General features: G+C 40.4%; 3 protein-coding genes across 8 annotated transcripts; 2 read left to right on the top strand and 1 right to left on the bottom strand.

Moving 5' to 3' along the window:
- The first annotated feature begins 684 nt into the window (after positions 1-684).
- On the top strand, positions 685-7367 carry tapbp.1 (TAP binding protein (tapasin), tandem duplicate 1). The gene is made up of 8 exons (XM_026157397.2): positions 685-1063; positions 2204-2389; positions 3651-3899; positions 4022-4381; positions 4528-4851; positions 6013-6114; positions 6316-6344; positions 6501-7367. The coding sequence occupies exons 1-8, from the start codon at positions 1003-1005 to the stop codon at positions 6510-6512; spliced, it is 1323 nt and encodes a 440-aa protein (XP_026013182.2). The 5' UTR covers positions 685-1002; the 3' UTR covers positions 6513-7367.
- Positions 7368-8388: 1021 nt separating this feature from the next.
- daxx (death-domain associated protein) lies at positions 8389-21218 on the top strand. Of its 5 annotated transcripts, none has more exons than XM_080296751.1 (12): positions 8389-8713; positions 9912-9927; positions 10126-10373; positions 11506-11955; positions 12246-12377; positions 12516-12632; positions 14081-14312; positions 14524-14693; positions 17360-17501; positions 18051-18585; positions 19467-19593; positions 20585-21218. In XM_080296751.1, exons 3-12 carry the CDS (start codon positions 10131-10133, stop codon positions 20642-20644), a joined length of 2208 nt encoding a protein of 735 aa, XP_080152877.1. In that variant the 5' UTR covers positions 8389-8713; positions 9912-9927; positions 10126-10130; the 3' UTR covers positions 20645-21218. The 5 variants fall into 5 exon arrangements, with proteins under 5 accessions (XP_080152877.1, XP_080152876.1, XP_026012190.2 ...); XM_080296750.1 differs by having other exon boundaries at positions 8389-8709; positions 9866-9927; XM_026156405.2 differs by having other exon boundaries at positions 8389-8709.
- On the bottom strand, positions 19784-27923 carry LOC113014696 (uncharacterized). 2 transcript variants are annotated; one of them, XM_026156387.2, is made up of 3 exons: positions 27543-27679; positions 25435-25509; positions 19784-25096 (listed from the first exon to the last, which is right to left on the bottom strand). In XM_026156387.2, exons 2-3 carry the CDS (start codon positions 25457-25459, stop codon positions 24105-24107), a joined length of 1017 nt encoding a protein of 338 aa, XP_026012172.2. In that variant the 5' UTR covers positions 25460-25509; positions 27543-27679; the 3' UTR covers positions 19784-24104. The 2 variants fall into 2 exon arrangements, with proteins under 2 accessions (XP_026012172.2, XP_026012171.2); XM_026156386.2 differs by lacking the exon at positions 25435-25509 and having other exon boundaries at positions 27543-27923.
- Between the last annotated feature and the right edge of the window lie 46 nt (positions 27924-27969).

Below are 27969 nucleotides of genomic sequence, written 5' to 3' on the forward strand. Positions count from 1 at the left end.
CAGTAGCAAGCCTCACTAATTCTGTTGGTGTTTTGGAGAAAGGTCAGTCACAGTGTTAGAGCGCCACCACTGGACTCAAGCGGCACTCCATCTCCACTTCTTTCTGTGAAACCACGTGATCACTCTGTTAAGTTTCGTTTTTGTGTTTATGACACCCGATCTGGTTTGATTTGCAAGCGTTGGCGCACAAACGGAGAGCAAAGAATAGGCTGTTATCTAATATATGTGCCAGGACGTTAAGGCTTCTTGTCTGACTTGTTCTGCAACGTTCCTGCAAAAATAAAGAAGTGAAACAATGAATTATTAACATCAACATTTTAGACAGGTCAGAAGGACATACATTTAAAAATAAAGTGTACAGCTAACTTTTAATCTGTAAAGAACAAGTTACTAAACTCATACAGAGAAGTAATTTATGATGAATTCTGTATGCATTAAAAAACATAAATAAAAGAACTTCTATTACTAAAACCAAGGCTTATACACTCAGTATGCTGCTTTTACAATATAAAAACAAAGGCTGTGTGTTTAGATTTAAGACTTTTTATTTTTTCTGTTTCTCTTGTCCTCATCTGACCCCTGCCCTCAGACTGGGTTATCTTTCTGATGCCTTGCTGCCACTAACGTAGCACGTTACGCCACAATTTGCCTTTGGTTAATTTTTAGTCAGAGGGCTCTATCTAGCGGCGGGATGGCAGTACTCCTGAATGCAATTTTGAAGACGTATTCTTCTAAGCTACTGTAAAATCTTTGTTTTTAGGCTTCCGGGTACTTTAATTTTTCAGATACACATTCACTCTTATGTCAGCTAATACTGATATATTATAAACTTATGGCGTGTTTTTGTGTTTTTCCTGGATAACTGTCGGACTCGTCTGTATGTGAAAGTGAAACTGAACTTGATGTCGGACTTGGAGGGGAAAACCAGCCAACTAAACCTTGTTTAGTCCGTTTGATTGCAGCTAAACGAGGGGACCTGTCTGTGAGGAAACACGGATAAACATGACGGAATTATCTACCATCTATAAACTGTCTCTGATCGCCGTTACCTGCTTTATTCAAGGTAAGCTAGTCGAGCTCATTGTTGCTCTGCTGGTCTGACAGACAAAAATACATCTATGCATGCTGTGTTACTAATATTATAAACCGTACATGTAAGAAAAACCTTTTTTATATGCATGGAAGTCCTCTATCTGTTCAATAACATATAAAAGTTGAAAAACAGCTGGTTGAAAATGTCCAAAAAAACTTGGACAATAACGTCAAGTTTAACTCTAAGTAAACATAGTAAAGGTCATATTTAATGACCCTTTTACAAGCCGAATTTAAAATAAAGCCCAAATGCGTCTTAAAACGTGTAAGTGAATGTTATAGGTGTATGCATGATTACGTTTAACAAAAATAACATAAATTTAATACGTTTTTAACATGGAGTTCTGCGTGAAACCCCGAGCGAGTGGTGCACGCCTATTTTCGTGCCCAAAACGTGATCGTCTGTCCAAAAGTGATTTCCGGTATTTGCCGAAAAGTGATCATCCATATTTAAACTGCTGTAAATGACTTGTTGACCATTAATATGTGAACGAACGTAGAAGCTGCAATCACTTTCTGGCAAAGTTATCCTACATTCAACCAGTTAAAAAGTGTCACGGACATTAAAAACGTCTTCTTTTAGATGTATATGGCCATATCGTATATGAAAACTATAGTCTATTTACAAATACAATCACCAACACCTGAAATCACAAATTAAAGCAGTGCTGTCTTCACTTTAGTGATTAAGACTGTGCGATATTCACAGTAAACAGCTGGAGACTTAATTTTTGGGGAAAGGCAGATGGGCTGTTGTCTGTTTGCTAAATGAAAAATAAAAAAAAGGAGGGGAGTAAACCAAAAGCAAAACACTGAAGGGGTGGAAACAGCTAAGTACAATATTTATGGGTCGCCTGACAGAACTGGACTTTTACTTTTAGCTGTCATTTTAAACTGGACCTCATGAAACATATTACGCTTGATTTAACTTTCTTTTCAATAATAATTCCTATAACTGCCTTGTTTATTGGTTGAGCTTGAAAAGACAGTTTGCACAACAATAATTTTCTGAGTGGATGATGTCGAGAAACATAATGGCATAATATAACGTGGTCTGATATTTACAGAGGTTTTACTACCCATTAATCTCCTGTTAAACTTTTGTCTGAAGCCTGCAGCAGCAGCTGTCCGGTGTTGGAGTGCTGGTTTGTGCAGGAGAAGGCGGGACGAGGAGGAGGTTTAACTGGAGCTACGACCCAAGAAAAATCCCTGCTTCACATCAGAACCGACGGCCAGAATGACGAGTCCCAGCGCGCTCCTAAAGACATCAACCCTGAAAGAGTCTACTCTGTGATCGGTAATGAGTAAAATACAATCCAGCTTAGTTAAATTAGTTCTGCAGCTCGATAAAAGTCATATTTTATCAGAGTTTACGTCCACTTTTTCTTCTCCTCTCTCTTATCTGGATGCATTTACATCTGTTTGAGTCCCAGTATGTCTGAACCATGGCTAGCAGATTTTACCGCGGCTAAAGCCTGAGGCAGATACTTAACGTCCAGCATGACAATAAAATTAGCTCAGTTAACAGAAAGAAGTCCATTAGGCATAAAAATGATTGAAAACCATAATTATTTACATGAGAACATTTTAGATGATCTGTTGAAAATAAATGAAATGGTTCGGCCGAAACAGTCACACTAACATTTCATCATCTATGATTGCTCCATTTCTTCGCTGTAGCGTCATTTTGATAAGTCACAGCAAAAATCCCACTGATGGGAAAAACAGTCATTCAATAATAGTCAGGTGATCAACTGACCTCGTATTCGTGAACACACAGGGTCGCCAAACCTCCAGTACAAGGGAAGGCTCTCACCTGTTTCCTTAGTGAAGTCCAGGTGGTGACTTTCTTTGTCTGGCAGTGTGTAAGAAACATATAGACCAAATGCTCTTCTATAAAACATCCCAGCTGCTCGTTTTAGTCATTAAAATGTCCTGGTGTTTAAAAGTTACTGCACATAAAGTGTGTATTTAGCACATTAGTCTGGAAAACATGTATTTCCTAGGTTGTTAGTTTGACTCCATCAACATTTCTCTTTGAGTTATTAAATATTATGATTACATAACAATTTAGATAATAAATGTAAACATGTATTCATAGCAGCTCTGCATGTTTCTATATTTTTCTTTTTGTATTTTTATGGATTCCATCATTGACCAAAGCATCTCTTTTTAAGATTTATTTGTTATGTATTTTCAAAATGTGTAGGTTTAAAGGCATATTTGTTTAGGGGCAGGTATGTAACACAAACCACCCTCCACAACGTTTACAGCATAAAATAATTTGCCATATCTGTCCCATGTGGGCCTCTGAATAAGCAATACTGAGCAACACGTACAAAAATTATACCAAAAATATAAAATGAAAAGCAAAAGAAGAAAATAAAATTAGGTAAAAATTGTAATTCCGCAAACTGTGTTACTATGTGGGTTAAATTATTCACTTAAAATTATTTACACACAGCTGTTCATCTTATTTTCTTTTATTTATAAACAGATCGAGTGTCTCAGACATCTTACATGTTGTATAATCGTGACCTTTGACTCCTGTTTCTCAGACCCGGCTGGCACCCTCTGCCACCGCTCACTCAACCCTCCCAGAGGCTCTGTGACGAAGCCCCAGTGTGAGATCAACCCCTTCCTGCCGCAGCCCTCCAGCCTGGACTGGGTTTCCTCGCTCACAGAGTCTGGCCTCAGCCCCGTGTACCTGCAGGCTGAGTGGTTTTCATCTGCATTTCAGGGCCTCAACGAACAGCTGGGCATCTCTACTATCACCCGCGCCCCCACAGGATCTAAAGAGCACAGTGGTAAAGATTTGATTTTAACCCAACACATTTATATGTGGGGGTTCGCAGATCAAAAAATTGATTGGCCGACAATTATAAAAGTTTATTATCTCACGTGTGTCGGTCTGACTCTGTTTCCTCAGTGATCCTGAGCGTGACGACTAAAACGGTCTCAGTAAAGTCCAGACTCGGGGAGCCTGTGCAGCTGGACTGCGGCTTTTGGATCAACCCTTCCTCTCCTCTGTATGGGGCTGGATTCGCCGTCGAATGGCGGTACCAGTTCAGAGGCCGCGGACGGCTGATTCTGGCTTACGATGGGAAGACTGACCGCCTCGCCGACACGCAGGAAGAGGGAGCCACGCTGGACTTTGAGGCTTTGCACGAGAAAGGAAATGCATCCCTGCTCCTGCAGGAGGCTAAAGTGCTTCACTCTGGGACGTACATCTGCACGGTGTATCTGCCACACCTGCTCGCTCAGGTGGCGCTGGACCTTGAGATTGAAGGTGAGGAAAATGTATTTCTGGAGCATTACGCACGTGTTTGCATCACTGAAATAACCAGATGTGTTTAAAATAAACACTCAGCTCTGTAAAAACTCCAGATTTAACTTTTAACCTCATCTTGTTTTTCTGCTCCTCTCTCCACCCAGAACCGCCATCCCTCTCCATCCACCCCTCCACCCTGCCCCTCGCTGTTCCAGGTCAGACTATAAACGTCCAGTGTGAAGCGTCCGGCTTTGCGCCCCTCCCCGTGGAGTTCAGCTGGGAGATTAAAGGTGCCGACGGGAAGTCCAAGACCCTGGATTCATTCAGCGTAACGGGCCACCGGCAGGCCTGGGACCGCACCTTCAGCCAGACCTCCCGGCTCGAGATCGACACCTCTAAGCTGGACCTGGGCAGAGGAGGGGAGCTCACCTGTGTAGCTGCCCACGCTGGAGGCACGAGACGGACCAGCGTGACCCTCAATGTCATCGGTAATGTGAAGCAAACCTGGAAGACAAGCAAGCAAATTAACAGCTCAGTTTATGTTGAGTTAAAACAGTTTTTATACACCTGGAGAAGGTACTAATGGTGAAATGGAGAGAAGAAAGGTAGAAACTGATATAAGAAAAGATATTACCACTAACAAAATACTTTCCTTTAAATGCGGCTTATTAGGTTAGTATCACATATAAATGACTAAATATTTAACTAATCTTGAAACACGTTTACCTGGATAACTTTTGAGTTATCGTAGTTTGACACATTCTTAGATTTAAGTAAACAGTTTGAATCACCAGCTTCTGGATTTAAAACAGTTTGATTTTGTTAATCACAAAGTAACCATGTGGTACCATTTATGACCCACTGTGATATTTTATTTCTAAAAAGATTTACTGCATCACAAACCTTCAGACTAACCTGAACTGTTGCATTTAAGTAATATTTAATGGCATTAGAACATTTTAGTATATCTGTTATAGATGAATGAAGCAGCACAGATATGATAAACACCATGAGAGCCATTAAAAATTGACTCCTGTTAGTACCTGAAATGACTCGGTTGGTGAAATAACTCTTAAAGGTTTAATATTGAAGTATATATAATACTGTGCAAACGTTTTAGGCAGCTGTAAACAAAGAATGCTTTCAAAAAAGTGATAATTATCTATTTTTATCAATCAACGAAATGCAGTGAATGAACAAAAGAGAAATTTAAATCAAATCACCTTTGCCTTCTTCTACACTGGCACAGTTTTTGAAGGAAGGTTGTTCCGAACATCTTGGAGAACTAACCACCGATCTTCTGTGGATGTTGGCTTCCTCACATCTCTCTGTATCTTCATGTAATCCCAGACACACCTGAGTATGTTGCTATCAGGGCTCTGTGGGGACCGGACCATCACTTCCAGCACTTCTTGTTCTTCTTTACACTGAAGATGGTTCTTAATGACTTTGGCTCCATGTTTGGGGTCATTGTCCTGCTGCGGAATACATTTGGGGCAAATAAACAATCATTTATATTTTTCAAAAGCATCTTTGTTTACAGCATTTTTTCACACCTGCCTAAAATGTTTCCACAGTACTGTAATAATAATTTAACTGACAAACCTGTTCAGATCAGATGAATCCTAACGATCTTTTTTCCTTTTCAGGTTTCAGTTCTCCGTCCATCGAGGACTCTATGGCGATGGTCGGCGTGGCGCTGGTGCTTTATGGGCTCATCAAGTTTGTCTCGTGGACATTTACCAGCTCAGGTAGCAAATATTGATGCAAAAATATCGTCCAACAGTTTTAATGTGTATTGAAGGTTTTTTTAATCATTTCAAGCTGGAAAAAATCTTGTCACCTTTTGGATCAAATAAAAAAGAATGAGTAATATGTTTCAAAAAGTAAGATGTTTATTAAACTCTGTGTCTGACTTTTTGTTTTTTCATTTGTATTTTCTCTGTAAACAGGCTCAGCTGAGGCTGATAAACAAGATAAGGTAATGTCACTGTAATATTTACTGCAGACAAACATATAAATGTGTTTACAGAAATCTCTTATTAATTGATTTACCTACTGTATGTTTCATCACCCTGGACGTGGTGCTTCTTGGTGTTTCCTTTGAATTTAATTTTACAATTTTTTCCCATCACAGAAAGAGAAGTGAAGATGAAAGAAGGCAACTGACCATCAGTGGCATTGATCCACTCGATATGTTTGATGGGATTTCAGGAGGGGCTTTCCACATGTTCATGGGACAGATTTTTTCTTTTTCTTTTGTTTTTTTTACTGCTCTGGTTTGAAGGTAAACTTGTATGTTTTATGCTTGTTTTTATCAAATTTGTTTATTATAAAATGTTTGGATTCAACTTTTTGTTCTTTAGAAAGGGACAGGGATATCTCGAAGACGCTCAGTTCAAACACGTTTTTGTGATGTTTCTTTAATCTTTCTTTATAGAGCTGTGTGGTTTTGCCTTCCTCTGTTTATGGTTTATATGTCGTCACAAACACTGGAAAGAAAAACAATGAGAGGAAGTTGGGAGGGATGTGTTGAAACATCAGCTTCTGTTTTTTAAAGGTTAATCCTTCCATTCGATGTTCCCGTCTGTCTAAAAACCTCATTAACTCACGCTTTTTGGAACCAGAGATCGGACTGTATTTGTTGGTTTATAAAGAAAAGGAAATGCTGTTTTAATTAAGTAAAAATAATTAGACTAATAATAGACTCATTATTTTAAAAATAATATTTATAATAATAATAATAGACTGTTCAAATTGTCCGTCTTATTTTTGTTATTTTTGTAAATATGGAGATTGTATTTCTGTTTTCATATTATTTTTAGGTGTGTTTGTCTTTTTCTTCATCACATGCTTGCCCGGGATAATAAACATTAAACCTGTGACTGAAATGGAGATTTTACAAACAGAGCACAAAATTCTGCTGTAAGGAAGATTTTAAATTAGCAAATGATTTAAATGGACTCTGAATTTTAATTAAATAAAAAAAATCTCTTGAAACACACCAAATAAGTCCTCTTCTTGTTTAACACTCTGCTCTTATACACGCTTTAAACCACACATTCACTCACACTTACTGGTCACTTCATTAGGTACACCTTAATAATACTGGGTTAAATACTTTTTTGTCCTCAGAGCTGCTTTAATTCTACATGGAATAGATTCAATAAGGTGCTGCAAATATTCTTTGGAGATTCTGGTCCATATTTACATTTAGAATCACACAGTTTCCATGGCATGTCTCTCTCGTTCTGCTACATCCCAGAATTGCTCTATTCGATTGCAACTTGGTGACTGTGGAGGCCATTCATGTACAGTAAACTTATCCTCATGTACAAGAAACCAGTTTGCAATGTTTTGAGCTTTATGACATAGTGCATAAGTCTGCTGGAACCAGCCATTTAAAAATGGGTACACTGGTAACAAAGGGATGGACATGGTTAGCAACAATACTCAGGGAGCCTATGGTGTCTAAACAATACTTTGTAACAAGGGGCCTGAGGTTCATCAGGAAAATTATACCCCATCACCAGCCCGAACTGTAGACAGACAGGATGATCCATACTTTGATGTTGTTTACCCTAAATTCTGATCCTACCATCTGAATGTTACAGCACAAATCAAGACTTGTCAGAGCAGAAAACGTTTTTCCAATCTTCTGCTGTGTAGTTTGGTAAAGCAGTGTGGTAAAATCCAAGCAGATCAGCATTTTCTAAAATATTCGGAGTCAGACTGGCTATAACCCCCTACGACGTCGAAAGTAGCTTAAACCATCTTTCTTCACCATTCTGAATCTCACATTGAACTTAAACACAAAATAACGGTAAATCTGATAAAAGTTCAAAATATAAAAGTACTAAATGTAAAACAATTAAAGAAGCTTTATAAAGTCAATTAGGTACATTCAAAGAAATAATAATAATAGTAATAAAAATTGACATCAACGGTACACGTCAGCAGCTGTCCAATGGGAAATGGCATTACTCATCGTCACGAATCTGTCGTCCAATCAGAGGCGTTGATGTTGAGCGGAGTTTAGCGGGTACATTTTCGATCTCGACTCGATAGCACAGCTAAGTGAAGGGGCATTGTTTTGATGAAGAAGATCCAGTCTGATAAAAACGAACGAGATTAGAGGTTATCTCGGGTTTGTTTACCCGGTTCACGAGGCGATGAGAGCGTAACTCGACTTTTTTTCTGGCAGGTTATTTTTTTACTTAGAAAAGTCCTAATGCTAACTAGCCTCCAGAGCTAACGTCAGCTAAGTAACTGGAGTGTTGTGATGTCCTGCGGCGGTGCAACGTTTTCTTGTTTCGTTGTCAACTCCAGCGGCTCGTAAAGAACAGGTCGGTGTGTATCCTACTGTCGCATTATTACGGTGTGCGTGGGCGTGCTTTATTTAACCTTTTGTCTTTAAGTTTTCCACCTGTAATGTGCTGTCTGTGTCATCGTGATTAGTTTCACTTTCATGTGTTTGGAAACTGCTATCTCCTGTTTGTTTTCCTATTTTCCGAGTAAACACAGCGGAACGATAACACTGATCAGCCGGCTTCTGTAGCCCTAAATGAAGCATCAAATTCACAAACTGTCGATGCTTCTGTGTTAATGCTGTAATATGGACGCAGGAGCCTGCCTTCCAGTTATTGAAGTTTAACTGATGATAGAAAATGGTGGCATGCAAATCACAGGTTCACACATCCTCAGGTGACTTGTCTAGGCAACGGGACATTGTTGAAAGCAGTCAACTGACATGACTTTGGAGACTTCTAAGACTTCTGAGGGCCACAGACTGTATTTTAGCAGTTATTCCAGAAATCCATTACCCAGCTTGGGAATTTGAGTGATCATGCCCCTGTTTTAGGAAGCTATTTGCTCAGATTAAACTGTTTTTTTTAATCCAGAGGTGCTTCATCTATTATCAGGTAACTATGCTGATCCACAGTAGGTTGTGTTAAAGAAGAGTAGCATACATGTATAAAGCCATTACCTACTGACCAATCAAACCGACCATCATTCTGATGCCCTGGTGAGCATCAGTAAAAAATATGGATTTTTATACTCACCTTTATTCCTGCTTTTTCCCTTTTCACTGCAAGCAATGTTTAAATTATTTCATTCCTTTATATGTGGGTGCAGCTGAAACTGTCTCACACACATCTGCACACTATAGTGTTTATTTTACAAACTAAAAAATTGTAATTATACTTCAGATCCTCCTGTGTCTTTATGGTGGAGCTGTGAAAGTGACAGCTTTGTTAATGCGCACAAATGCATGTGTTCAGCTTTCATTCCTGACTTTAAATTGACTTTTTTGACATTGGAGGACTTTTCCACACATTAATGTAGCACTTTTGAAACATTTCCTCGTACAGACACACAGTAATTTCATCTGGCAGCTGTGGTGCTTTCAGCCTTACTGTGTGTTACTCTTCATTTTGTGTTCTGACATCATAGTTTGTAAAGGTAGCCACTCTGCAGTCATTAGACTTGTCTATGTTTCAGATCTTTCATGTGAATATGACCTGAAACTGGTTCTCTTTGAAACCAGATAAAAATATCCTGGGTTTGTTGAACTCTGTTCACAGAGCAGGTCCCTGCTTTGGTATTTAAATAATCAGAATTGCCCACATGGCCAGAATTTGTCACCTTTTTTTGTGCCAATGTAAATATTGTACAGATCATGAAAACACTGAAGTTCTGATGCTTGTGTGTCATCCTGTTCTGGTCTCATTCTGCCTGTTTGTATTTTAGAAAGCCGGCGTTTTGAATGGCGGTGGCTCCTGCCTCGATGGCAGATAAAATCATTGTGCTTGATGAGGAAGGCGAAGAAGAAGAGAGTCCTCAGCCCTCCTCCTCTGCCTCCAAATCAAGCCCTGACCTTCAAGCCAAAAATGTCTCGCCGCTCAAAGCTCAGCTGCCAGTGCCCACACACATTACCCAGTCACCCTTCGCTACAGCGAAGAAGACCACGCAGTGTCTGCAGGCAGAGAATCAGAAGTTGTTCACTGAGGTGAGTTTATATGATGTTCCAAAGTTCATGACCAGAACTTAAAATAATGACATTTATGCAGAAGTATTTCATGTGTATCAGACTTCAGATTGCTCTAAGTGCTCAGTTTTTCTGTCTGGGTGACATTGACTTAAAATCTTATCTGTGTGTTTTTAGGCTAATTGTTGAAACATGATATATTTAAATGTTGACTTTTAAATCAAATTAACAAGTAAGATGATCCATGTTTCCCAAATAATACTGTGGGAAACTCAGTGGTGTCATCAGTTAGTTCCTCATTGAGCAGATCAACTCCACTCTTCTAGACTGCAGCTGGTGGTCTTTACCACACTGGGGGCCTGACCAGCCTGCAGGGGAAACACAGGAAGGTCCACAGCTTGCTGGTCACCAGTAACTCAGCTTTCAGAATAAGAGGGGATTGTATGGTGTTTAACCTGTTATATGTTGTCTCATAGTGATTCAGTAAATGCAAATTCCTGAGTACCGTCTAGTTTTGCAGAACATCGTTCCATGGAGTTTATCCCAGCATGAGGCGAAGTACTTCCTACAGCTCTCCTCCACTGGGTGCAAAACAATTTTATTAAAACAGTCATTAAAAAAAACACGTTTAGTATTTGAAAGTTGGTAAGACCATTTTTGTATATTTCATTTTGATATATAAAAAACAACAACTATAATAAAATAACAATAAAATAACAAAGAAGAAAAAACTATAATAAAAATAACATTCAATTATTATTATTATTTTTAATTTGGCTTGTATGACAGTCTCATTAATAGTGACGGTTTTTTGTGTTTGTTTAAGAAATGAACTGATGGGTGGGTGAGGTTGATTTAGTTGGAGAGTGTACTGTGAGAGGATATAAACACTGGCATTAAATATGTATGTAATATTAAACTTTAGATCTAAACTTCCTCATTTAAATTACCTACTTTTTTGAAAATATACAGATACACCCTATAAAGTCAATCCTGGGCCACTTTATACTGCAGATTTGTGTTTGTGTTAAAAAAGCACTGAAACCAGTCTTGTAACATCTGTCTTTTTCACTCCCTTGTTTTTCTCTTTGGTTCCTTATCCGTCATACTTTCTACTTTATCTCATCCTTTTTTTCTGTTTTCTTCCCTCCAGTTTGTGGAGCACTGCAGGCCCCTCACAGAGGACTGCCCGGAGGTCTTGACCTTCCTCCAGACAAAGCACTCAAAGGCCTGCCCGGACTTCCTGTCATCAGTGGAGTTGAGGAACACTTTGGGACGATGTTTGACTCGCGCTCAGGCCAACCGCTCTAAAACATTTGTCTACATCAGTGAACTGTGTACTGTGCTCAAGCAGCATGCCATCAAGAAGAGGCAAACCCTCTTCAAGGTTGACCATGGGCCTTCTACCTCAACGTCGAGTGATCTTCAGTCTACCTCCGTCACGCTCAAAAGTACAAGCAAGAGTAAAGGTAACCTGGACGAGGAGGAAGAAGGTGTGCAGCCGGCAGCAGATGAAGAGCAGCCTTCCACCTCAGGACAGCAAGAGAACAGAGAGGCAGACCGAGAAGAGGAGAGAAAAGCTAAAAGAGCCTCCAGGAAGCAGGTTAGTGTGGATTAGGAAAGTTGGAAAGTTTTATTTGTATACTGTATATTATATATACAGTTTTATTTGCACAGCACAATTTGCCTCAGTGTTTTTAATATGACTTCAATACAGTCATTTTAAAAGGGAAAAAGAGTAAAGCAGATCAAAGCACACTGGTTAAGGCAGCCATTAAATATAAACTATTAAAAATATAAAATATCCCTCCTTTTTTATTTTTCAGCAACAGTAAGGGTTTAACACTTTTGTAGGAAATTATCATTCATGTCTGTCCTGTGTGTTCCTCTCAGATAGCGTACCTGGAGAACCTGCTGAAGGTGTACAACGAGGAGATCTGCCGCCTGCAGCAGGCTGAGCTGAGTCTCACTGACATGGAAGCGGAGGACTCGTTATACATCCAGGAGCACAAACTCAAACGCAAGGTCAGCCTCCAGTGTGGTGCAGCTCGGTGGCTTCCACTCTCTAATACAGACATTAAAGCTGTAAAAAGTAAATGTTTATGACAGCCTGTGTGGCAGCTGCTCACACCTCCCTCACGTGTCCTCCTCCTTTTTTTCCAGATGATGAAGATTTATGAAAAACTGTGTGAACTAAAGGGCTGCAGCACACTAACAGGCCGAGCCATTGAACAGAGAATCAGCTACAAAAGCACTCGTTACCCTGAGATCAACAGGAGGGTGAGCTGCACGTTGTTGGGGCTACTTTCTAACCCGAGGGGTGGATTAAGACGCATCTGCAACAGAGCCAGGCTTTTTTTGCATTAACTGCCTCATTGAAACCAAATACAGTTATGATGACTGTGGTTCTAAACTTTGCCTGTTAACTCTGGTTTTACACTTCAGTCTCTGCGCATGCTCACGTTTATGTGCTGCTTTACTCGTAGAAAATTCCAGGCAGACATTATCAGCAGAAGATTAAAGGGCTGTAAAGAAATCTTAAAATCAAACAAAAAACATTAAACAGCAAAGGCAATGCCGTGTTTATACACTGTTGAAAAAACATGACAGTAAAAAAGCAAGGGGATGTCCAATAGTCCCGGTATAACACAAAGTCACTAAGGCCTCCTCATGTAACAGCTCATCTCCCATGATCTCCTCCATACTTGAAACTATGCTGGGAGATGAAGCAAACCTCCTTATGACTGCATGTGTGGATGTGACATCATGGAGAAGCTGGACTGCCTGTGCAGCCTGAAGGTGCTGCTTCAAGCTGCCACCAGTGACAAAAAGCAAAACTAGAGAAAAGTCATTAGGGATGAGGAGACGGTCTGTGGCACCACGTCCTAAACCCTCACATCTCAGTCAGCGTGTTCAGCAGTTTTATTTATACAGCGCCAAATCACAAAGACAACAGACAACCCTAACAATCATGTGACCTACTGAGCAAGTGCTTTGGAGACAGTGGGATGAATGCTATAACTTAAGAATGCAGTGACGTAGGATTTTAACATTTTTATAATAGGTGAAGTTAATAGGAGGCTGAGTGGGAGCTCTGATGGCCGTTAGTATTTTTCCGATTGCCTGAAAAGATGCCTCTTCAGTCCTCCGGTTGACACTTTCATTTGAAATAAAGCAGTTGAAATGGATTCACATCTGGACTGATTGATATTCCTTAATTTAAATGACTTGATCTTACATTGCAGTGATTCAGTGTTCCCTTCATTCTTTGAACATTTGTTGTTCTGCTCTGTGTGCTCTCAGGACTGCTGTTTATTTTGAGCTCTTCTGAACTCTGTAGCATTTAAACTTGATTCTAATTCAGGTCTGATGCTGTCGTATAATCTAATGAAACATTTGGGTTACATTTTAGTTCGTGACTAATTCAGATTTACTGCTAAAATATTCTTGGTTAAACTGATAAGGTTTCTAATTTAACATTAACTGTGAGCATCAGTGTAAAAGATATTAGGCCACAGATCAGGACCAAGCATAAAAACATTATTGGTTTCTTGCTGCTATTAATGGTTTCTGTCTGAGGTTTCTGAACTATTTGAAGTTCTTTATAAAACACAAACTGGCAGAAACACACAGCGATCACACAGAAGAGATTTGTATCTGTGATTATTTAATTTCATGGAGCTATATTTTCATTCGAGTTTTGTCCTCTGTGTTCCTCCCTTTGTCAGATCGAGCGTTTCATCAACAGTCCCGAGGTACGACAAAACCCTCCTGATTACCAGGACATCCTCCAGCAGGTGTTGCGTGCCAACGATCGCCACAACCTCTGCTTGACCAGGAAGCATATAAACCAGATCGCCCAGGAGGCGTTCAGAGAGACCGGGAGCCGCATACAGGACCGCCGTCACCTGGACCTCGTCTACAACTTTGGCTCTAGCCTCACCGACACCTATAAGCCTGGTAAGATAATAAAGAGAAATGCTGCTGCTCGTGCGGGGCTTCACTGTCTGACTGCACACTGAAGTGTTTCTACTCACAAATCTGATCGTCGATTTGAATTAAAATATGAATATTTGTTCATTAATTTACTTTAACGTTTGCTCCACACTTTCATTTCCTCACTGCTGACATTTTTGCTCTCATCCTCTTGTCTCTCCGCCTCCCTCTTTAGCCACAGACCCGGCTCTGAAGGACCCATCACTACTGAAGAAACTGCGGTCGAACCGAGAAGTTGCTCTAACTAGCCTGGAGGAGGTCATCAAGAAGTACGCTGTGAAACAGGACGACACGGAGGAGAAGGAGAGGAGCAAACGACTGCAAAAAGACAGGAAGGACAAAGAGGTAACAGAGGAACATCATCACAGTGATAGGTTTGTAGCTTAAACCTATTCGCTGGAACGTTGAAGACAATTTAATTACACAGCAAAGTAAGACACGAGTAGGCAAAGTTCTCTATGTTCCTCGTGCACGGGAGAGAACTGGACAAACGCCGTTCCTTCGCTTGACCCCAGTTGCTCTCGTCCGCTCCCCCGTAACACTGCTCTTTTATTGAGGTTACATGAATATACATAGGTTCATTAACATATGACGTCTACCTACACACAAAGAGTACCTTGCCTGTGCGTTGTGTAAGTGTGTGTGTGTGTGTGTGGGGTCAGAGTGTGACCCGATAAGCGACTTCCCTAAACCTGCTGGTCTGGAAGTCCAGCAGTTCATCTAAACAAAAGGCACTTAGACTAAAACAGACATAGCTACGTTTATCCTACCACAAAACAATAAAAGAAGGTACAACCTCCCCCATGCTCCCAGGATGTGGGTGTGAATGCCAGAGCACTCTGGAATGCACACAAGTCTTTGCAGACTATTAGCTATTAACACTATTAACTATGACATTGATTATAAAACTCTAAGCATATATGAGTAGATATTTCTAAGCATAAATGACAATCAACAATATAAACCTGACACACAGCTGTTTGGTTTTATTTTTATGTGTGAAAACATTAGATTTTATGTCTTTCTGTTTTTCTGAGAGGTCGTTCTCCGTCACGATGGGAAAATATTCCTCTTCTTCTGCCCGTCTCCGCTGTGGTGTGCCCCAGGGCTCGGTACTGGGTCCTGTGTTGTTTTCTCTGTATATGTTGCCCTTGAGCTCCATTTTTGAAAAACACAATGTCTCTTTTCACTGTTACGCTGATGATATTCAAATCTAACTTCACCTGACTGGGGATGCTTTATCCTCACCACATCCTCTGTTTGACTGTCTGAGTGATGTCAAGGACTGGTTATCACGTAACTTTCTTACTTTAAATGGAAAGAAGACAGAAATTATTGTTTTTGACCGAAATATGCCTCTGGGACAATTGACTGACACATTTGGGCCTGTTGCTAACTACCTTACTGATACTGCCAGGAATCTTGGAGTTTTCATGGATAGTTCCTTCAAACTTGACAAACAGGTCTCTACTGTGGTAAAAACTAGCTTTCATCAACTACGCCTAATCTCTAAGGCTAAACCCTACATACCACACAAAGATATGGAGAAACTCATTCATGCTTTCATTACGTCAAGTCTGGACTATTGTAACTCACTCTACTTGGGTCTACAATCTTCTCTTCTGCAGCGTTTGCAGCTGGTCCAGAATGCCGCAGCACGTCTCTTGACCGGCACTAGAAAGTTTGACTCTATCACCCCTGTTCTGAAAAATTTACACTGGCTTCCTATCAAATATCGAATTGATTTTAAAATTCTATTGTTTACTTATAAAATTTTAAACAATATGGCACCTGACTACTTAGCTGATCTCCTCTGTCTGTACAGCCCTCAGAGAGCACTAAGATCATCGGGCCAACTGCTCTTGGTGCAACCTAGGTCTCGGCTGAAGACCAGAGGAGACCGTGCCTTTGCCGTTGCTGCACCCAGGCTATGGAATACTCTCCCTCTTCATATTCACGCGTCAGATTCCATTCAGTCTTTTAAATCACGTTTAAAAACGTATTTGTTTGATCTGGCATTTAAGGCGAATTAGGGTAATTTACATCTGGCTCTGTATTTAGATTATGTAATTATCTTATATTTTATATATTTGTAATTTATATTTTATTGTGATTTTATTTGTACTGCGATTTTACCGGAAAGCACTTTGGTGTACTTTGGTCTTAAAAATGTGCTATATAAATAAATTTTGATTGATTGATTGAACATCAGTCTGCTTTATTTCTTAAAAAGAATTTAGGTCAAAATTTGTGGTACATCTTGTGTATTGAATAGCAATATATTTTACAGTTTAATCTTATAAAGCAGAGGAAGAAAGTATTTTAATCACACAGGACTGTAAAAGTACCAAAGTAAAGAAGTAAAAATTTAACTCAGGTTTTACCTTTTCTATTTATTTATGTTCTGATGAGGTATGTTGGAGTTAATAAATAAAAAAATTGTCAATGTCAGTAAAATTTGCTGGCTCAGAAATATAAAATACATAGTGGGGAGGAAAAATTGTAATGTGACAAAGAAAAACATTTATAAACCTGTGAGTCGTGTTTGGGGGAAAACAAAGAAACTGGAGTGTTTATTTGTTTCACTTAATCCCAAAAGTTTTGTCTCATATTAATCTGAAATTATGAGACTATAAAAGATTTTAGTTTTGTGCTTGTTTGTGCGATCGTGCCTCAAGAGTTGGCAGTTTGTCTTGTAATCGGAAGGTTGCCGGTTCGAGCCCCGACTCTGTCGTTGTGTCCTTGGGCAAGACACTTCACCCATTGCCTACTGGTGGTGGTCAGAGGGCCCGGTGGCGCCAGTGTCCGGCAGCCTCGCCTCTGTCAGTGCGTCCCAGGGTGGCTGTGGCTACAATGTAGCTGCCATCACCAGTGTGTGAATGTGTGTGTGACTGGATGTAGTGTAAAGTGATTTGGGGTTCTTAGGGACTAGTAAAGCTCTATACAAGTTCAGGACTTTTACCATGTGTTTGTGTTCTGAATCTTGTTTAATTTCCTTTGCTGCGTTTCAGGGCCACACGTCAGGAAAAAAAGTGGAAACTGAAGAGATGAATGGCGTGTCTGAGGAGGAGGAGGAAGAGGATGAAGATGATGAATCCTCAGATCCAGACATAGAGGAAGAGATCCAGGCCAGCACTCAGCAGGATGGACCAGGTTAGACCAAATAAATGTGGTTATATTGAAGCAACATATTGGCTGACAAGCATCAAATTAGATATAAATCTAATTTCATTGTTCACCACAAAAGCTGCATGTATGGAACACAGGAGTTTGCATCTAGGTAACTGCCCTCTGCGGTCTGTACCAGGATCTAAATATTCTTATTTTATGAAAACATAACTGAGTTTCTGAGATTTTAAGACACCGCTAGGACTGCTGCTAAGGTTAGCCACACTGTGCTGATAATGTGTAACGTATGATTTAATCATTGAACAGAATGATTAACAATTTAATGTGACTCATAAACACACAGAGAATTCATACAGACAATGTTTAAACTCATCCGTCAGATTGGGCTCAATTAAAGACTGTTTTTCTTCCCTTTAGGCTGTTATTTAGTCTGTTTTTTTTTCTCCCTTTTAAACAACGAATACATTCATACAGTCAAATAAGTGTTATCAGATTTCAAAAACTGTGACCAGATGAAGGGGGCAGAGATAAGAGAAGAAAATATTTATGTGCCTTTTTTGCTTCTTTCTTTAGATGAAGAAGACAACGAGGAAGACGACATTAACGAGGTGGAACAAGCGAGCGAAGGCACCAACAAGGAGGATCAGAACGATGATCAGATTGCACACGTTTCTGCAGGCGAAGAAGGAAGCTTGAAAGATGAGGACGAGCAGGTTACGAGTCCTGCTTCTGATGAGACAAAGTCCCAGATCTCGCCGCTGTCTGATATCCCCTCCCCCGCAGAAAGCCCCAGCCAATCAGAGCCCATGCAGACTGATGACCAGAGGCCGTTATCGAATGGTGACCACAAGAGCTTACAGGAACCTGCAGATTCTTCCAGTCATGAGTCAGTCGTCCTGTCAAACTACAACCAAGGCAAAACGGGCCTCACAGCAGCAGCCAATGGGAAAGCATCTCCGTCATCGCCAGAAGACGGCGTGGAAAGGTGCGGCACGCAGACAAGCAATGGCACGTCTCCACCGCCCAGCCCCAGAACCACGAGGAGCCAGAAGAGGAAGTGGGAGGAAAGGAACTCGCAGAGTAGAAAGAACCTAATCATCCACGACAGGTGAGGCTGTCGCTGAGAGGTCAGGAGTCCACGATGAAAATGTGTTTGTGAGATAATTAATAATACAAACAAACAAATAATGACTTATTTCTCAAAGTCAATGTGAATGTATTTGATGCTCTTTAGCTTTGTAACTTTTATAACTGTTCAGAAGGCAGAAGCAGGTGTTATAATGTGTTTATAGTAATATTTAAAACTGTAGGAGAGCAGCATGGAGGCCTGCTGCTCTCAGGAGGAACAGTTTTACGCCTCCACCGTGAAAAGCTGATGAGGCTTTGTTTCCACTCTGCCGGGCGGCGTGAACACGATAGTTCAAGATCGACGCAACGGAGCATTTTCAATTTGAAACCATCAGTGCGTCTACTGGGACGCTGAGGCCTTTCACCTTTTGAATACGATGAACTTAAATAGTTTTAATAAACAGAATGTGAAAGGTTTGACTAGTTTTTAATTAAATAACCAAATTTGTGTCAGGATGAGAAATTCAGGCTTAATTAAACTTCTTGGTGGTGATTTGACCTCAGAATAAGTGTGGCAGTGTGCAAACACTCATGTTTAATTACCAGTGAGGTAACAGTTGAACTGGAAATTAATAATGGTATCCTAAGACAAGCTCTAAAATCATTTCTCTTGCTTGTATCAAGAGTTACCATCATTTCTGTTGTGTTCATCACTTCATAATCTGAGACTCTCACTGACTGTGTCTAATAGACGAGGCTGCATTGAAATGTGTGACTTCTTTGAAAATGTCCAGTTATCGAAAATCCTGCTCTCATTTAAATTGTAGTTTCAGCTCTTTGAACTTGAGTTCATGGTTTTATTTCTCTGGGTTCATTTATTCTCTGTATGTTTGTTGATCTTGGCTCTTTCATTCTCCTCAGTGATGCGGACATCCCTCTGGATATGGGCGTTGTGAGCTGCAACTCTCCAGAGACCACTCGAGCAAACACGCCAACGCAGGAAGTGGTCAGCAGCTCGCAGTCGACACCGCCACCGAAGAAAAACAAGGTGGGGCAAATAGAGTCATACCAGAGGAGCTGAGTTTCAGGATAGAAACGATGCAGTGAGGACGACACTTTGAATAAAACACCTCACGTGTCTGAATTTACAGTTATTTTGTCATTTTGACAAACTGTATCAACACAATGGACCTAAAATAACACACAAAAATAAAACCTCAAAGTGGTGAAAAGTGAAATAGGTTTTGCAAAATATATTTAAATGTTTAACAAATCATTTTTATAGCTTGAAGTCTAAATATACATACATGTAAAAAAAAAAAATTTTTCTTTTACAAATTTTGTAAACAGGTTTATCCAACTACTTACATTCAGAAGTGTGTATCTGTTCACACAAATTATTTGTGCCACTCTGAAAACTAGTTCCTGTTGCCCACAAGACAGAGGGGCACATCACAGGCCTGACAACAGGATGTGTATCACTCCTCCTGTTGTCCACCTGGAGACGGTGTTTACATTGAAGGCTGCCTTTGGTGTTTTTTTTGTCCAGCTGTAGCTGCGTCGTTGTTTTGACAGACACACAGAAAAACCCCCACTTCACTCCAAACGAGCTTAATGCCACAAATCTCAAAAATTGCTGTTCTCGCAGCCATTTTCTCAAAACTTTCGTCTGTTACTAAGCAACCAAATGGTGTGTTGCCATATAATTTTGTTATAGGCTGACAAGGTGAATTTTTCCATGAATAGTAGAGGGCGTTGAAAAGCATGGCATGAATTATCATAACTCTGGTGTTATTTGGCCTCTCAACACTAAAAACTGGAACGTAGTTGAAGTCTTCACTTTTAACACAAGTTAACAACTGAGGCTCAGCGAGGGTGCGTCTTGTTGCCACGTCACCTTAAATTGGTCATGTGATGTGGGCACACGGTACGTCTGTCAACAGCATCAACATGTTTTTAAAGATGTTTTTATTCTGCTGATACTCCGAGTGTTTCTCCAGAAGAGTAAATACTTTATGCTGCTGTCTGTGTGATTGCAGGTCAACGTGGCGACACAGTGTGACCCAGATGAGATCATCGTCCTGTCAGACTCAGATTAACCTTTAACCTCAGAACTCTGACTAGAGTCATTTACAGCAGAGGAAGTCTGAGGTTTGAAGCAAATAAAAGCCAACACAACTGTTTTTGTAAAGAACTGGAATGAAATGTTTGTGATTCAATGTGTATAAACGCCAGCTGAGGCAGCAGGTTCTGGGATGCCCCTGCTGTGCACTACAGAATAAAGTTTTCATTTGATCCGAGCAGGGAAACTCGAGCTGACGCTGACCTCGGCTGCTTCTTGCACTTTGGGTACAGAAACTAACCGCCACTCATTGTGTCGCTAAAAATAGTGAAATACATTCTGTTTTTTTACTGCTCTGAAGCTGAAAATACTTCACTGGGATTCTTTTTACTCGACCTGAACGCTGATTTGTGGTTGGTGTGTTTTTAGGTAACAATCAGTGCCTGATTAAAATTGAACTGAGCAGTCAGACGTGAGGCCCAGATGTTGAATTTCACTGGACATGGCTGCTCTGGCAAACTTCCAGTTTGTTTACATTTTTATATTTCAAATCTGTTTTCTTGACAGAGCAGGCGGTGAGGTGATGTTCTCTATTAAAGTCTTTCTATTGATGTTGTTTTATTTGCTGCTATTTATGATCTGAGCGAGCTGTGCCGTGGTTTCAGTTGCAGCAACGACAACAGGAAAACATTTACACTGCTTAGATGTTTCCTCTCACAATTTCGATTCAAAATGAATTCGGTTAAAAGGTTTAAAATAAAGTAATTTACCTACTGAGGCAGGTGCTGGTGAGGCTGCAGGAACAGCTACAGGAACGGAAACGCTGAAAGTTCTCTTAGCAAACCCCACAAAAAAACAATCCCCCACCCCCCCCAAAAAACTGCAACAAAGTCTTCCTGCTTAAACATGTTGTTGTGCTGCATCACTCACAGGAGACAAAAGCATTAATCTGAACTAACCAAATCACTTTTGAGTCATTTGTGGGACTTTTGTTGATTTAAAAACTAAAACACACCAGTGAGCCACAATTTTCAACCTTTTGAGGATTTTAAAATAATGCTACACTCACAGAATGTATTAATCCTCGTCTGAAAAGTAGTTCTAAACAAATCCGCTCCTCCTTTTGGAGTAGCGTATGCTGAAAACTACATGCCCAGCTGTTTTAAGAAATAACTGCATATTTATGAGCCTCATTTCCAGCCGTCTCTAATCATAACCAGCAGTAAAGCGCAGGAAGTTATGACGCGTACCGCTTGTCGAGGGGTAAGCAATATAAATAACAGCAGTCTTATCTTTAAAGCGGTCAAATTTCATCCCAAGACAGACGAACTCTACCTCTGCCCGCAAGTGTGCGTAAAAGATGGATGTAGTCGACATCATCCATTTGTTCCTTAAGTCCTGATATGTCGAGCTGAATGTTTTGGCGAGGTCACGCTGAACCCCCTTTAGGTACTGACCTGTCAATCATGAAGTAGGCCTGTTTTTCACCGGGTGCATTTGTTTGTCCTCGTTTTTCTAACGAGGATCATAATTTACTAAATAAACGTCAAATTCAAGAAGACCCAAAAGCAGCGACTGAGGCCATAAAGTCTTAACAGCTCATAGGTCGATGCAGATTTCTATAGGCTGACATCTTTGCAAGTAATCGCTCCCTACTGGCCATTAGAAAGATTACATGGTGCTTCCACGCTGGCTTTACTGTTATTATACAGTAATAACAGTCTGAGCGCCTCTGCGGGATAACCACGTTCTTTCTTCCTGCTGCCAAAGCTCACCTCAGCCAAAACTAAACATGAACACAAAGATCACTGCAGGTCTGGTGACTCTGCGTTTGGGTCCCTTTAGAGATCCTGAACACCTTTAATTATAAATACATTCTGTACTTTATTCAAGGTTTGTTTTGTCTTTTGTGTTTTTGTTCTCGTGTCGGTGCACTGGGCGTTGCGGAAAATTGAGAAATACTTTTTAAAAACCTTTGTTGGGTTGTTTTTTTGTTTGCTTTATGCAGGCTTGGAGTTCAATTGTTTTTCTTTCTTTTCTTTTTTTGCTTTTTTTGTAGTAGCAGATCGCCTCACAGGTGAAACGATGATATTTTGGGGTAAAAGCTCTTTTCAGAGTTAATAAAATGCCTGGAATGTTACCTTTGCTGCGATCTATTAGGCCTCATTTATGCAGAGGAACGTTTCGTCATTCACTGTGAATTTGTTCCTTTTTTTTTCATTTTTGATATTAAAATAAATACTTTTGTCATAAAAGACTCTGCTTCTGATTTTTACTTGTAGAATTAAAATATTTTAATGTCAGTTTTTCAAAAGCTGCAGATTGGTTTGTATGTCTTTCTTTCAGGTACTTTATCAGCTGGTTTATGTCATGGCGTTAGCTCAAACCCACAGATGTTGCTTCATGTTGTTTGCCCCTTGAATAATTTACAAAAATCTGAATGTTTCATTTAGTCTTTAACAGCTTCATTTAATTATGAACGCAGTGCAAATAATTGTTCTGTATAATGTTTCAGAGGAGTGGTGTAATATTCAATGTAAGAAACAAATTATTAAATTATTATTAAATTATTAACGTAAAGCAGCAGAAAAAACATGAAAAGAAAGATCGAGAGACAAACGTCTTCTCCTGGACAGGTGAGCTGCTTCCTTTTCCCATGATGCCTATTGTTACACCCTACTTAAAAGCAAGGTTGTATCTGGGGTGGGGTGTGACACAAAGTGAAAAGAAAACTATTAACTATTAAAACTATTAACTGCCACAAAGTTAACGTGGCAGTTAAAACTATTTCACAACCAAACGACCCAATGAGGCCCAAAATCCACTGTGGTTCACAATTATCTCTGTAAAGGCACTCCTTTTTTGCCCGAACCACTGTAGCCCACATCCCAGAGAAAAGCAAAGGACAAGGGGGCGTGGCATTTTGAGGCGGCAGTCTTGATGCAGTGCTGACGAGCTGCACCGCATCTCAGCTGCAGCTTGTGAGACAGACCTGGAACACAGAAGGAGGAGAAAGAGCTCTCTCACACGGGGAGACCCCCGGTCAGCGACCAAAACACCTATCAACAAACTTATCTTTGCTGTATGTGGCTAATAGCTTAGCATTCTGCTAACTATGATCACTAGAGTCTCGAGCTTCACTTGTACAGAGACGCCAATAATAAAGTTTTTCCTCAGCTGGTTTCTCGCCATGTGGGGAAAATCGATTTAAAACATGAACATGTTGGTGGTGCGCAGAGAACTTCTGTTTCAGGAGTTTTGTCCTCACCATCACTGTGAGGAAAAATTATATCTCAGGATGTGAAAAAATAACACAATTTAGTTTCATCTTTAGGAGAAAAGTGAGGGAGCCAGACCCTAGATAAAGTGTCTCAGGTACATGGATGCAACGAGTCAGTCATACGAGGTAGTGGTGTAGCTGGTGGACGGTTTTGTGTCTATGTTAAAATGAGACCAAACCTACACCCTGTTTAGCTCCTGGTTGATTCGGAGCTTCATCAGTCTGCGGAGCAGCTGATGTTCTTTCCTGTGATAAATGACTTTCTCACGTGAGTCGTCATGTGCTTTTTCACATGTGTGACGTTATAAAATCTTTCCCCACACAGCGAGGAGCTGAAGGCTTTCTCTTCAGCGTGACTCTTCAGATGCTGTTTGAGACTCCGGCTGTGAGTAAATCTTCTCCCACACTTGGAGCAGCTAAAAGCTTTTTGTCCCGTGTGGATCAACATGTGAGAATTGAGGTCGGCATTGCGGCCGAATGTTTTGCTGCACCTGGAGCAACTGTAGGGTTTTTCTCCCGTGTGGATGCACAGGTGTTGTTTCAGATTCCCGCTGTGTGTGAACGTTTTACTGCAGAACTTGCAGCTGAATGGTTTCTCCCCCGTGTGAGTCCTCCGGTGGTTTATTAGCGTTGTCTTGTCTTTAAAGCTTCGTCCACACTCAGAGCAGCTGAACGGTTTCTTTTCCGTGTGAATCCCCATGTGTCTCTGCAGGTTTCCACTGTCCACAAATCTTTTTCCACACTGAGAGCAGCTGACAGGTTTCTCTCCTGTGTGGGTTCTCAGGTGTCTGCTCAGATTTCTGCTGTGACCAAATTTTCTCCCACAGACAGAGCAGCTGAATGGTTTCTCATCAGCATCACCTGATGCCCGAGGCGCTGCAGGTTCACGGCTCTGCTCACACTCATCAGAATCACTGACGTCTGTGTCTGAAGAGCCTGAAGTTTTCCCGTCAGGCTGTAGATCTGGATCAGGCTCTGGTCCTCCCACAGAGTCACTGACCTCCTCAGTCCGTCTGTGATAAAGCTGTAAGGATTCAGGTTTCTCTTCACCCTCCTCACTCTTCACAGGGGCAGGGCTGGAAGTGAGCTGGGCGATGACAACCTCCTCCTGTTCGTCTTTAATGTCTGGGTCCTCCCGGTCCACACTGGAGCTCCACTCCTGCTCCTCTTTTTCACCAATGACCACTTTTTGGACACCCAGAGGTAAACCTGAAACACAAACATTAATATTGAGTTCATTTTGTCCTGAAACCAGAAAATTTTCACAAAGTGACAGTTACTTTTTGTGGATAATGAACATATTTTTACATGACCATGACAATTAATATGACTTTTAGGGGTATATATATATATATATATATATAGCTCGTATTTATTCAGGACTTGTTTTCAGTTGATCAGCTTTTCTCCTGTCTCCTCACCTGCTCTGTGCGCTGGTGGGAGGAGCTAAGTGGAGGTGACATACCATCAGAGAGAAGCTAGCGTCATGCTAGTGTTAGCTTATCATCAGCAGCGAATCTGTTTCCAGCAGCAGCAATAAAACTCACCTTCTTTTCTCGGTTCCAGTTCCATCTTTAAATCAACTTCCGGTGGTTCACAGTGTCGGGCCACCTATATGTGTACTTTTAAGGAAAAAACGACACAGTAGGAGTAGGTATTGATTTATAAATACTACTGTGTTTATAAACTAAGCTGTAGTGTTTGCACAAACCAAACACTAAATAAGAACTCATCACTGTGCAATAGACATTTAGCGGAACCTAGCTAGTTCTATCTAACTGTCTGTATGTCTCTAACTAACTTGGCAGCCTGTTCTCTTTGTCTTGATAATACTTTCTTTAACGATTGAAGACATTTTGGGGTCAACGTAAAAGAAAGGCAGATGTGAAATGTAAAATTTAGGTCAGAGGTTAAATGTGACAAGGTTTCTATTTATTGACAACAAACACTTCCAAGAGTCATAGTTTCTGAGTTATAAGGCTTTTTGTCAGTTGTTTGTCAGTCCTTTAAGAGTCTCTAAAAAAGCCGATGTTTCAAGACTTCCCCCGTGTCTTTAGACATGTTTTAGGTTTCATATCTTTCAATATCAAAACCAATCCTACAATGTCAGTAGGTAATGAATCAGTAAAACATTGTGTCTTTTACAACAGGATAGCAGTGTGTTCACCCTGCAGTGTTTAGTCATAAAGTACATTTTTGTTATGTCCTGTCCAGCTTTTGAAGGACATATTTTGCTCATCATTAGGCAAGATTAATTTATATTTTCTGAGCTATTAACTGGAATTACAGGTTCTAGAACAAAGTTGTAGTTTATTTTGTGAATACAGCAAAGCAAAAATGTGCTCAGTGTCACTCTTCAAAACACCAGGAGGAAATATTTAACAAATTAACCAAGTCAAAAAAGTAAGCTCTGTGCAGTTTGGAAAGGCCCAGAGCCAAAACATTTGTCACTAACTGAGAGAATCATCACACAGATGCTACAGGCAGGACCTTTCAAAATAAAGCTCCAAGTGGCAGCACTACCAGGTAATCCAAACTCAAAGAGATTCTAAGAGTCAGAACAGGTTCATTAAACATTGAAAGAGATTAAATATTTTTAATTATTTTCTATTAAATAAAGAATCAAAAAACCTGATAGTCTGTCATCATCAGTCCACCTGACAGGTGTCTGACTGCAGTTCCTGACCCAAGCGCCCATAAATAACAAGTAAGGAGAGAGAATGTGCTGGTTTCTCAGTGACAAACGACATTTTTTCAGTAAAATAAATGAATAAAAGCCTCCACCAGGACCTTTGAGCGTGACGAAATATTTTATGGAAGAAAAGAATCTACACCAGGAGACCCCAGAGGAGCGGACACTGAGGAGTACACGCCCTTCACCTTCAGCTACAGGGACTAGCTGCTACTGGCAACTGTTGTCCAGATTCAGTGATTCACCTGCTTATTACTAGGGGTGGGTTTTTATAATCAATTTATCAATTAAAATCGATTCTGGCTTGGATAACGTGAAATCGATTCATTAAAATCCTGAATCGATTTTTTAATATAAATTTATTTTGCCCGAAATGCCAGAATCTCAGGTGAAACCTCACAAAATTTCAACAACCACCAAACAGCTAAGACAGTAAATGAGAGCAGAAACACGGATTCTGCACAAAGACGTAAACACACAGCGCGGAATCGTGGATCAAATCGATTCGGGACCTTGTGAATCGGAAACGAATCGATTCTAGAAATGAGTGACGATACCCAGCCCTAGTTATTACTCAGTTATTTGATTACAGGTGCTTCATACGGTCTTGTTAATGTTTTATTTGTTTACATGTTTAGATGCTGTTTGCATGACCTTTGGCCTCTGAGAAAAACATCTTTACAAAAACCGAGTCGCCGTTTGTATTCTTTTTTTATTTTTTAATTTAATGCATGTTGATCATTTATTTATTTATTTATTTATTTTTACAAAAAAAAACTCGTCGTATTTAGTCAAGGGTTTTGTTTTTGGCGATCAGCTTTTCTCCTGTCTCCTCACCTGCTCTGCGCGCTGGTGGGAGGAGCTAAGTGGAGGTGACATACCATCAGAGAGGACCTAGCGCGATGCTAGCGTTAGCTTATCAGCATCAGTGAGTCTGTTTCCAGTAGCGGGGAGTAAACTCACCTTCGTTTCTCGGCTCCAGTTCCGTCTTTAAGTCAACGTCCGGTGGTTGACAGTGTCGGTCCAGCTCAGCTCTGTCCACAGAACCGGACTTTGGAGGACTTTCTGGATCCATTTGCTAACCGAGCGCATAATCAAGTCCACTAAAATAAGCGCTGCCACTTCCGGGAAACATTTTAAAATGAAATGATAACAAGCAGACAGATTTACTTCCGATATGCTCCATCAAAATAATTTTTTTTATTTTGGAGTCAATCCCTTAGGTAAATTACCTTTACCTAAATGTAAAAGTCATATTTGCTCCACTCTAGCATCTACAGTCCTGTCCTATTACACTGCAGTGCTCCACTACCTGGTTTAGTCACTCAGGTAGGTAAATTAGAATCCCTAAATGTTCCTCTGACACAATGAGATAGAGAGTCACACATTT

Source organism: Astatotilapia calliptera, chromosome 22 (assembly GCF_964374335.1).
Source record: "Astatotilapia calliptera chromosome 22, fAstCal68.1, whole genome shotgun sequence".
In the NCBI taxonomy this organism is placed as follows: domain Eukaryota; kingdom Metazoa; phylum Chordata; class Actinopteri; order Cichliformes; family Cichlidae; genus Astatotilapia; species Astatotilapia calliptera.